The sequence below is a fragment of the Diabrotica undecimpunctata genome, chromosome 1 (assembly GCF_040954645.1).
Source record: "Diabrotica undecimpunctata isolate CICGRU chromosome 1, icDiaUnde3, whole genome shotgun sequence".
Taxonomy (NCBI): Eukaryota; Metazoa; Arthropoda; class Insecta; order Coleoptera; family Chrysomelidae; genus Diabrotica; species Diabrotica undecimpunctata.
In genome coordinates this window covers 159,908,224-159,920,376 of record NC_092803.1, presented here as the reverse complement: position 1 = coordinate 159,920,376, position 12,153 = coordinate 159,908,224, and the positions used below count along the sequence as shown (strand labels likewise).

Below are 12,153 nucleotides of genomic sequence, written 5' to 3'. Positions count from 1 at the left end.
TTCTCTCTGTAAATTTTAAATTGAATAAATTTTGGCTTTTAAAATACAATTATTTGAAAAACGTTTTTTGTTTCTTCAAGAACATATAGAAAAAAAAGTGATTTTTGCAGCTGTACACAATGGAATCTAAAGCAATGAAAATATATGCCTACGTACTAATTAAGATTTACTTATTTAATAACTAGTAACAGAAGCACAAGGTATTCTTAAAAGAAATGGGCAGACGACGTACAAACAGTGGCGGGCAAACAGTGAATAACTTTGACAGAAAAGACAGAAAAATTTGAGAGATCTTTATATAGAAATATTGGATAAAGGTTAAAGAGAAAGACCAGTTTTTTTTAGCATTAGTCTTATATTTAGCATAATTATTATGAATATGTATGTGAGTACTTAAATTTGCAGTCTGGTTTGCTTTTACTAAATGTCACTATTATTTATTTTTTATTTTTAGATGTCCAAATCCGATAAGAAAAAAGTAGTACTGCATCCGGTTAGCTGGAGGACAAGCGGCGTGTTCCGTTGTGAGGTATCAGCAGAAGCCCCTTCTTTTGCTTCTGCACAAAGTGAAGCCAGGATGGAGATCATATGTAAGTTATAAAAAAGCTATTTATATAACCACAAGCAATGACTTCAAGAGATGCAACACATCTTTTGAGCTTTTGTTGTGATATAGGTATTGAACTTTGTGATACCAGTTGCATATCTTTTGGCAATGTAAGGTGTCGCCTTCGAAACCTAATAAGGTTAATCTCTTAGTTTTCATCATGAAAATTACTATTCAAAAACAGAGTTTCCATGCTGTTTTGTTTTACTTGCAGCTAAACATAGTTTGACAGAAAAACTTTTTGTTTGTAAATGTCTCTCTTTTTATGTTTTACCATCATACAAAGACCTAAAATTTTTAAAATATTCTAGTTCTATATTATGTACAGTATATTTCATTAAGATTTGTCTGGCTAACTGATAACTGCTGCCAGTTCCAGGGCGATAAAATAGTAATTTTAATTACTATTTAATTCTAATTTTAAGTTTTTATCTCTTTCGCTCTATCAGCGCATGGGCAGTGTCCGCCTCCATGTGGGTGTGATCCTTTAGTAGAAACTTTTAAGTGATAATGATTCATTAAATGATCCACCTATTTCATTTAAATGAGTCAACTTACAGCAGGTAATTGGTTATTTACTTGACCAATTACTTACTAATATCGTCTAATGCTTTCTATATGTTTTGTTGTCAACTAATTAAATCCAAGTATGTGATTCATTTGTCAGTATTTGGTTGAAAGAATATTTTGAAGGTTGGACATCTAAAATTACTGCTTTTTGTAATTAGTCGATAAGAAACCTGTCTGTAAAATGTATAAACTAGGTATAAAAGGAAAATAGAAATAGTTTTTTTACGATTTGTATATTATTTAAAATAGTTGTATTATTTTAGTATTAATTTCGTTACAGATATTTACCAAAGATTTACTTTGATCGTTATACATAGAAGTTTGTAGTTTGTTTTTCTTAGATATTTCGAATCCTTATAGCTGTGTTTTTTTTAATTAGGAAAGTTGTTAGTGTAAGTAAAGTATTACCATATCAAACAATAATAACATTGGATTGTGAGTACTTGTGTGTACTTTACTAGTATAGTTATATAGCAACTCTATTTTATTGGATTATTTTTATCATAAACATTTCGGTTACTGATTTTCAACAAGTTCAAGAATATTTCTTCCACCAGAATTATGGTATAATATTCTTATTATTAGTAACAAACAACTGTAAACACACCATAAATGGCAAACTTACTATTAATAGATCACTAACAGTCTACCTATCATCATAGAGATATGTAACACTATGTGCGGCGGTAATTCACATGCGTAGAGGAATATAACATTAAGTCCACATGGTGTTCTATTTGTCTAAGTGAAAATGTACTTGGTATTCCTTCAAAGGTCACTATCTCAACTAGCAAAGGGTTTAGGACCTACTGCTCTGTTCCTTTAAATAAATTGATAAAGTTGATTACTAATGTGTAAAAATGTCAAAATTAAAAAAAAGGGACATAGTGTTGTATCCCTCCGAGGTATATATATCAAAAATATGTCCTGAAATAAACTAAGTTTTACTATCCTGACCAAAATTTTTAGAATGTATTGTCCATTATTATATTTTATATTTGTGTTTTTAATGTTGAGTGTCAAAGTTTATTTTAAATAATCTCAACGACTATGTCTTGAAAAAGGAATAAAATCATTTCGAAAGCTCGACAAAAAGTCAAAAGAGTGTTTCTCTAATATCACGGCCAACCTTTTGACTGCAGCCCTAATAAAGTGGTGATTTTAATGTCCAAATTGAAAAAAAGGGACAGTGTTGTATCCCTCCGAGGTACTTATAAATACATAATTATTCCGTTCTTCTTCTTCTCCCGCAGCTTTTCCCTTTTCATGGGTCGCTATTCCTTCTATCTCTTCTTCCATCAACTTCTAACGGCTCTATCCCTCATCTCACATAGTTTTCATCCCTACGTCTGATATGACTAAACCATTGCAGACTTTGTTGAATCTTTTTGAGATTGTAGTCACTCCGGCTCTTTCCTCGATCAGATTTCTGATCCTGTCCCTTTTAATCTCACCCAACATTCACTGTAACATTTTCATTTCAGCTACCCCTATCTTCATTTGCTGGATCTTCTTCACCGATCACACTTCACCGCCTTACACGGCTCACCACATTCTTGTATATCTTTCCTTTCAGCCCTTCTCGATTTTTTAATCACAAAGTAACGCGCTCATTCGGTTTCAATTATACCAGCCGGTATCCTGAGGGCAATTTCTCGATCTATTATTTAATTTTCCATTATGAGGGACCCAAGGTGTTTAAATTTTCCTACTTGTCTTAGATTTGCTCCAAGCAATTTTATGTCTTCAATCATTCCCCTTTCTCTCAACCACATATAATCCTTTCTCTTCAATAGCCTTTCTTCAACTTCTTCTTTAACATTTATTTGTTCTTCTCTACTAACACGATATCATTAGCAAAGAGCATTGACCAAGGAGGCCTTGGTCCTTCCATCCCTTACTTTCTCTATCAGTACATCCATAACAAGATTAAACAAGTAAGGACTCAATGAGAAGTCTTGATGCAAACCAACCGTCACTGGAAAACTTTCGGCCATTCCGACATCAGACCTTACTTTCGTGTACGCTTCCTTATACATATCTTTCACGAGCCTTACATACTTCTCAGGAACCCATTTCTCTTCCATACATTTCCATAGCTCTTGTCTAGGAACTGTTCCGTATGCCTTCTGAAGATCTATAAATATTAAATGTAGCTCTCTTTTCTTCTCGCTGTATTTCTCTATTAACTATCTTAAGGCATCCGTTGTCCTCCTTCCTGGCATAAACGGAAACTGTTCTCCTCCTAGCAATGTCTTTCTCCTTTACCTTCGCTTTATAGTTCTCTTACAAACTTTCATTGTGTGCGACATTAACTTTATCTCTCCATAGTTCTTACAGTCCTGAATGTCTCTTGTACCTTTATATAATGATACCATCACAATCGCTCTCTAAGCATTGGACACATTATCTTCCTCATATTTATATATCCTACTCAAGATTTGCCACAAAATATCAACCCCTTCCTTCCTAGAGCTCTTCAAACGTCCACAGCTATTTCATCAGGTCCTACTGCCTTATTATTCTTCGTCCTATTTAACGTCTTGACAACTTCACCTCTCGCTATCCCGGGTATTACAGTCTCATTTGAGATTTGGGAAATGTCTCTGACTAAACCTCTAAAAATTATCCAAGCAAGCTGAATTTTTCTAAAAATGTTAATTTTATGACCACAAAAAAGATGCAAAAAAGTTTAACAATTTAACCCTTCAGCTTTCCCCTTAATCGACCCTCGTAGGGTGGAAATGGAAAAATTGATTTATCAAGAATCTGTATGCCGTAGAAAAAATTTTCCAAATAAAAATTGAACCTAAAAGATAATTTTGAACAAAAATTATTATTAGCACTTTTTGTGTAATACAAAGCGTTCTCTCAGAAAAGACCCTTAAAACTACCAACGATTTTGAATGTCAGTTACTCGCGCGAAATCAATTTTAAATATTTGTTTAACCCGACCGTAAAAATTCGATATCTTTTGATCAGAGTGTCATATCGACAAAATTTAAAATGCCTTTAATGATGAATGGTGCAGTTTTATATGCAGTATTTGTATTTTGTCCGAAATGGTCAGTTTTTATAAAAGTATTTAATAAATAAATTTTGTGCGGTTTTTGCCGTTTTTAATGATTGTCATGAGATTAATAAAATTTATTACTTTTATTACTGGTTACTATGGAATTTTCATTGTTGGGTCCTAATCTTCATAACATATGGCATAAAATTTTGGTTTTGAGTTTTAACAAGAAATGTGAGGATTTTAAAAACGTCTAATAAACGCTTAATTTAAACTTTTATATTACAAACAATCTAAAACGTTTAAAATTGCTTTCTTTTGATTGTACAAGTACATATTTGAAAACAGCACAATTTTAATTACAAATTACATCCAATACTGCCTTCGAGGAGGCCTTTTCCGTGACGTGTGACGTGTTCATGCTATAGGTCTCTAAACAACTTAGTAGGAACATCACGAAGTCGAGAAGATGATAAACTAAAACCTAATAAATACGTCCCATAAGAAGTAATAATAAGAATAGTAAAATCGTCATAAGTATGCATTGGTTTTGACACACATACACACGCGAGGCGTTCAACCCAACCCCTTGTGACATGTGTATACCACTGCTAGTCAGTGGGATCCACATGTCCGAAGATCAAACCGGTCTCGCTCCAGAAGAGCTAATCATTCTGGATCGGTACCTATCTGACCCCCAGGTTTTTCCTCCACCCCTTCACTACGTCTGACATACGCAGCGAAGGCTTATGAACTTTACGTCGGGCTATTTGGGTAATGAAAAAACCCTCCGTATCGACATTGTTGTGGTTAGGCCACCTGAAATTAAGGGGTAGCTAAGAGCTTTTCTCGCTAGTTACTTTACTGAATTTAATTTGGCATGAGCATTACTTTGGACCTGATGTCCCTAAAGAGTGTGTGCCCCTGCACGGAGAGGCACCAATCGTAGTTGGTGTCCCTCCGTACAGGGAAATGTGTGTGTTCGGACACTCAGCCGCCGATTTGGCAAAAGTTAATTTGTTCTCCTCGCCGGCTGAGTACCCGATCGATCTGGCCACCGAGCCCATGCTTGCCGCACATGACCTCGATGCTCAGAAAATCGCGTATTGGTCTCCCAAATAGACCTGCCTTAAGGGCCTAAGCCAAAAATTGGCTGTACAAAGAGAGCATAAGGCTTTTATGCCTTTTTAATTGGTTTTGATGTAAAACATCTAATGCGGTGGGTTAGACCAATCACTGTCTTTTCGACGCTGCTCTAGGCAGCTTATTGGAACACGTTGCCTGTGTTGTATTTAATTGAAATTTATAACAGTAACAATAGCGTATAAGGCTATGGCTCCACGAGCGACAGTTTGTCGCTAGCAGTAGCAGTAAAATTACGGCGGCAGAAAAGCCGTAAAACCATGGCTCCACGAGCGACAGTTTACAGCGCGCATATCGCCACATTTTGGTCTTGTACTGGCTCCATGAGCGGTAATATGACGCAGCTACAATCAGTGGTATATAATCAGTCCCTTTATATAATGTCCGTGTATATAGCAGATAAAATAAATAAATAAATAAGTAAAATTAATTCACACAGATAATACAATAATATAGTATGGATAATCTATCATTTCAACAAAAAGTTGCTTTAATATTGGCATTGTGCCGTCGACATAGGGTTAAAAAACAACGGAAATGGTGGATTCACTCTGTTCTAGTGCCTAGACAGACAGAGGGAAAATTGTTTCTTTTACACAACAAATTAAAAGAATATCCTGACAAGTTTTTTGAATATTACAGAATGTCAGTGTCTTCTTTTAATTTTTTATGATGTGAAATAGAAGATTTCATACGAAAACAGGATACATCAATGCGTGATAGCCTAAGCCCAGAAGAAAAATTAGCAAATACCTACCTTAAAGTAAGATTTCAAGTTATGTATTTTATAATCCTATACATGTATCTACCTAAAAATAAAAAAAAAACAAAATATTTAACTATTTAACTTTCATTATAATAAAAAAGGGCCGCCACCACTTCTTACCTCTGCGTATTCTGTAATTAGCTACTGAATTATCAAGTAGATCGACGGCTCCCATGTGTCGATTATATTCATGTATCATATTGGGTTGATGTAATGAATCTTCCTTTTCCAATATCTAACTTGCTTTTTTATGTTACAATAATAATGCGACATTAAATCTGCTTTGTTGCATTCTTTTATTTATGAATCACGTCAAGCTATCGAAAACGAAACATCAGTACTGAAGGATAATAAAATTTTACTATAAACAATACTTATTAAAATTTTATTAATATGACATGATTAGACAACTACTTATATAGAAATGAATCACCAGTATGAAGAAGGAAATCCAAAAAATAGATTTTCGGGAAATCAATAAAAACTGTTTATTCTCTTTATTCAACTTTTTCTTGTTTAATAATGGCACCTATTATAAAGTACAGTTTGATACGGTTAATTGGGATTGAAAATGATTGTTATCTAGATTGATCTATCTTGATTTTTGTTATCTAGAATACCGATAAAGAAAATATGGGATTTATTTCTTTCTTAGAACTAATAATTTTTTGTTATGATTTGAGACACAAAATTGTATGAAAGAACTTTAAAGTAATTTATAAAAACAAAGAAACAACTTAACAAACACAAAGAAATAAACAAACAAGAACTAAAATATCCGATTAAATGGCAATTACCGCTACAAGCGACAAATTACTGCTAATGGAGCCACAAACGCGCTGCAAATTACTGCTAAAAAATAGGTCCGGATCTATTCGAACGCGACACGACCTTGACGACGCGTCCCGGTCTCGAAACGAAGTGACAATCTACAGCGCGTGGAGCCACTCAGTATCACTGCTGTTGTTTTTATTTCTCAAGCTACATTTTACTGCTACTGCTAGCGACAATCTGTCGCTTGTGGAGCCATAGCCTAAGCATTAATATCGTGTAAGTAAAATAACTAATTAAACTGTTAATAATAATCACGAAATTCTGATATTAAATTAATTTTTTTTTAATAAAGGCATTTTTCATGCATTTCATATTTCCTGTACAAAATAGTTCTGACGACCTTTTTTATGTTTCATATGTAACAAATACAACGTTGGTAACTAAAATATTTTATTTTAAAACCAGCTTCCAATCCAAAACGTTAAAGATTGTATTTTATAATATTTTATTTCGAACGAGATATTGAATAAAAGTTACCATACAACTCTATAAAGACAACTAATTTTTAAACTTGTTTCCAGAAAAGTTTCTATTTTGTGAAAATAAAGCAGAAACAAACTGAACTTGTCAAAACGTCTTGACTGTTACAAACAATTCCAATCTTCTTTCAAAGCGTTTCCGGTCCCTTCGCCGTGTCCGGACCTTTGAATGCGTCCTTTAATTTGTAGCTGTTCCGTAAACTGCATCGTTTATTTGATCAATAATGACGTAATAGCCGCGAAAAGTACCGAGCCATTCAGTTAATTCTCTTTATCCGGATACGGAGGGCAGACTTAACAAACACGTATCCATCCTAAATGCTTTGGCTTAGTCCACAAATTACTACAAGGCAGTGGAGTGCGACTGATTTATTAATACGAAAATAATTGGACTAATATTTACATTCTTAAAAGTTTTCTTTATCCCTTTTCGTATATATAAATAAATGTACACATAATGACTATAAAAAAATCTGGACTTATATTTACCAATTACAATGTGTTATTGTTAGTTATATCTGTTAAATAAACATTTCTAATTTATTTTATTATTATTTGCCGTGGTAATTTTATCTCGGAATTGGAAATAAACGCCAGAAGATTCGAAAGACTACACAGGCCAACAAAAAAAATTTGGTTGAAAATTTTTTTGACTTAGCTGATTTTTATTGCTTTTTATGTGCTGAAACCAAATCTGGTCTTAGTTTTTTTGTATTACCTATAGTTTTTAAGCAATCTGCTTTTTATGGTATATATGGTAAAATTAATAAAACCCTATATTAAATCACAATCACGGTTTTTATTTACAGTAGGTTGCTTAAATAATGATACGGTGTAGTAATGTAGGTATCACTAGTCAGATGGAATTGGTTTATACTTTTTTTCTCTTTTTTCTTTGAATCTTCTTGTGTAGCTTTTTCTTTAGTGAGTCGCTTGTAGAACTTCTCGGTAAAGTGTCCAATAGTAGTTCTCCATCATATTGGTATTCCAGCTGCTCTGGTAGAGTTTTTCATCAATTTAATATCCTGCTGAAAACCCTCACCCTGCTTGACACTAAAGGCCGATTCACATTATAGCTCAGGTCACGCTCCGCTCACGCTCAGCTCAAGGTTCGGTCAAGTATTCTTACACGCATCTTAAATGGTGCTATTCACAGTAAACACAACGCTCACGTTCCGTCCCGCTCTTTTGACCGCGGCGATTCTCCAGGAGAATAGTTTGATCGTGACTTGATCTGAGTGGAGTGGAGCGGCAGGGTAGTGTGAATTAGTAATAGTCAGGTAAAGGTACGATTTTTGCAGCTCGATGGATGACAGTTGATTGAATTGGTGCGCTGCTGTAAGGAATTGTACAACCAGGGAGATAGACTGTATTTTGATACGGTACATAAAATACGGTACAATAAAATTTATGTTTTGTCATTCGAAAGTACTGAAAAAATTTAGTTTTATCGTCATAGAGACCTTTATACAGAGTAACCCTTCTGTTTTCCCTGTTTTTAAAATATTGTGCACCCATATTCTTGGCTGTTTATTGGTTGACTGAAGCTCTTCTTCGTCCAAACATAAAGCAATGACAGCCAAATCACTGTTAGAAAAATCTTTAAACATGTTAAACAAATTTATATATGCAAAGAACTGTGCCTATTCTCTGAGTCCCGCCAAATTGAATAGTATACCGAAATTCTTGATCGTGAGCGGAGCGTCACCTGAGCGCTTACTGTGAATAGTGTACACAATTCTTGATCGTGAGCGGAACTTGAGCGGAGCGTGACCTGAACGTCTAATGTGAATCGGCCTTAACGTCTCTCAAATCTCTTGGATAGTAATCAAGATGACTGTTCAAAAAGTAAATATTTAGTCTCACCAAACATCGGAATTTTTCAAACTTCCTAACGTTAACTTTAATAGTACCATATTAATGGGTCTTCTGCATTATCCAAGAATTTTCTAATAACTTGCTTGAATGATACCCATGTTTCTTTCTCATTTATTTTCATTATGGTTTCAAAGTTACCATTGAACATCATTTTTCGAATATCGAGTCTTACAGAGACCTTCTTTAAGTTTAGCTTCTGAAATTTTTGGGAACGTTTGCCACAGATACCTGAAAGCAGATATATCTTTAGACAATGCCTTTCATGAGGCCTAACTTTATATGTATAAGTGTTAGGAGAATTTTCCTATGATTTTCAAGGTTTTTGCGGAATGTTCACCCCGCCAGGTTTTAAAGACTCCCTCACAGGCCAGTTCTTTCTGCACTAACGTTGATCCCTAGCTTTACTATCCCATTCACACAAGAAACATAGAAATTTGGTAAAATCACATTGTTAACCAAGAAGCATACTTGTTACTTTTAAATCGCTACATATCATTCAACATAAGTAAAACATTTTACCAATTTTATTCAACACTATTTTTGGGTTTTCATAGCTCTCTTGCATATGCGCAGAATAATCAACACGTATATATGAGCATAAGTCTTAACATTGTCTAATAAAGCATCTTTTACACTAGGTTTGGATGAATCAGTTTACAGTCCTCAGTCATTTTTTTTTGTATTCAATACCGAATTTATTCATCAGATCTGGAATATTTGAGCAGTACACTAAGTCACCTTCTAGATCAAAAAATATTGAAAAATTCTGCTTTTTCTTCTTATAGACATATATTCTGGTTCCAACTGACAAGTTCTTTTCGTTAAGTCAACAACCAAGTTATTAGGCTTTTTTTTTTGTTGACCCAAGATCCCTAACCAAGTCGTTAAGCTCGATCTGAGTAAATAGTTTAATCTTTATATTTTCTATATTTAGTAAATTGGAACTCCATTATCTTCCATATTTATCTCTGAGTGAATATCAGATTTAGATTTAATAGAATTTAAATCATTTGGAGTTTCTGGGGTCAGCAAATCTACATCGTCCCTTACTGGTCGGATAGCGGACATTAGTTTAAGGTAGCTGTGTACTGAAAACCATAAATAGAGGTTGGCGGTAAACAAAACATCAGCTGTAAATAGATAGTAAATGTAACTCAGCAGTGCTGTTAACTCTTCTATATCCAGTACAAATTATTAAAAATTTTAAATTTACAGCTGTTAAATTCTTAAAAAAATTTTAAAATTTAATGTGACTTATAATGCAATTTCACTTTAAGTCTCAATGTAAAATAAGGATAGGGTCTTTTAAGTATAAAAGTTTTTTCATCGTTGTCCTGTATTATTATTTAAATTTATTGACCGAAGATTTAGTCCGTAGACCGAAGTATACAATTTTTCTGAAAATAATGACTAGCCTTTTCAGCCTTTTTTTTATAAAATAAAACTTAATAATATTAACCAACTGAGGTGTAGAAAATCATAATGACAATAAAAAATGGACGAACTTCTGGACCTACAAATCCCCCATTGAACTTTTAAAGTATGGACCAGACTCGATACTACAACCACGCGCGTATTTAATTGCTTTTTGAAAGGAAACGGATTTTTACCCTAATGGAAGACAGCCTTCGTATTAAAAATCGTTAAAAAGGGTGACAGAAGAAAGTGTTTTTACTATAGAGACTCTGTTTCTACTGTAAGGAGTTACCAAGTTACCAATAAAGAGAAGCAAAATGGTTTCTAATTCTAATACAATATGTAGCTTGGTAGTTTCACTGGTAACGATGCTTCTTTCTTTAATTTGAAATAACAAAAACAAATAATGCTACCATATATTAAATATAAAACCTAATAATGTTTATTTAATCACACTATGTACTTTTTAAAATTCTGTTTGTTCTCTATGTTAGAAAGTATTTTGTTTTTTTAGACATTTTTTTATATACTTTTGTTCTCTGGATCTTTTATATAAAAAAGCTGACTTGATTCTGCTTTTTTTTTTAAACCTGAACGTTTTATTTTATGGTTTTCCTTTCTTTTCTCTATGAACTAAAATTAGCCTTATCCTCCTGAAGAGGCAATGCAGCAGGCTCTGATAACATCCCATACATTTTCTTAAAAAAGCTCTCCGGTGTAACCCTTTGGAAACTACTTAATTTTTATAATCTTGTATGAAATTCCCAGAAATCCTCAGGAAGACAATGTGATAATACTATTATTTCAATATGTAAAAAGGATCAACCCTCCTCATTACCAAAGTCTTACTTCTCCTACCCTATTTCTTTTACTAACATTACTAGTAAACTTCTTGAAAAAATGATTATTAAAAGAATAGCAATTTTTAACGATTTCCTTCCCTTCATATTCTTATTGTGGTTAATTAAACAAACAATTAATTATTACGAGAATTAATAATAATCAAATTAACACCAACTATATTTCCTTCGATAGCCCTGGCGAAATGAATGAACTTTTCCTCATAGGTGCAAAAAATTATTAAAATTTAAATGGTTGCAATAAACAATCAAAGACAATTTATAGGTTTAGGTAAAACTAGGTAGACTTACTTGCCATGGTTTACACTACTTTACGAAACAACGAACACAACGAATTCAATATGAGGTTTTAATGTCGAGTTGCGTCTGTCCCTCTTGACTAACGCTCTTCTCACTAGCGGGATGCATTTCCAGAGCCCGAGCTTTACGATAAGGATTGTAGGAATACAGGGAGGACAAATGTATTGATTAGTTTATACAACCATATTTAAATTTAAACACTATTAATTAAAATCAATATTTGCTGATCATCTACTAGTTCAGATTATACACGACATATACCAATATCTTTATGTTCGAGAAACAAA

General features: G+C 33.4%; 1 protein-coding gene across 2 annotated transcripts in view; it reads left to right on the top strand.

Annotated features, from left to right (window-relative positions):
- The window catches only part of LOC140432437 (uncharacterized), a 390,948-nt gene that overhangs the window by 189,357 nt on the left and 189,438 nt on the right, over positions 1-12,153 (top strand). For both annotated transcript variants that reach the window (XM_072520340.1, XM_072520341.1), the window contains exon 4: positions 455-590. In XM_072520340.1, coding sequence (XP_072376441.1) covers positions 455-590 — 136 coding nt within the window. The remainder of the gene's footprint in view (positions 1-454; positions 591-12,153) is intronic.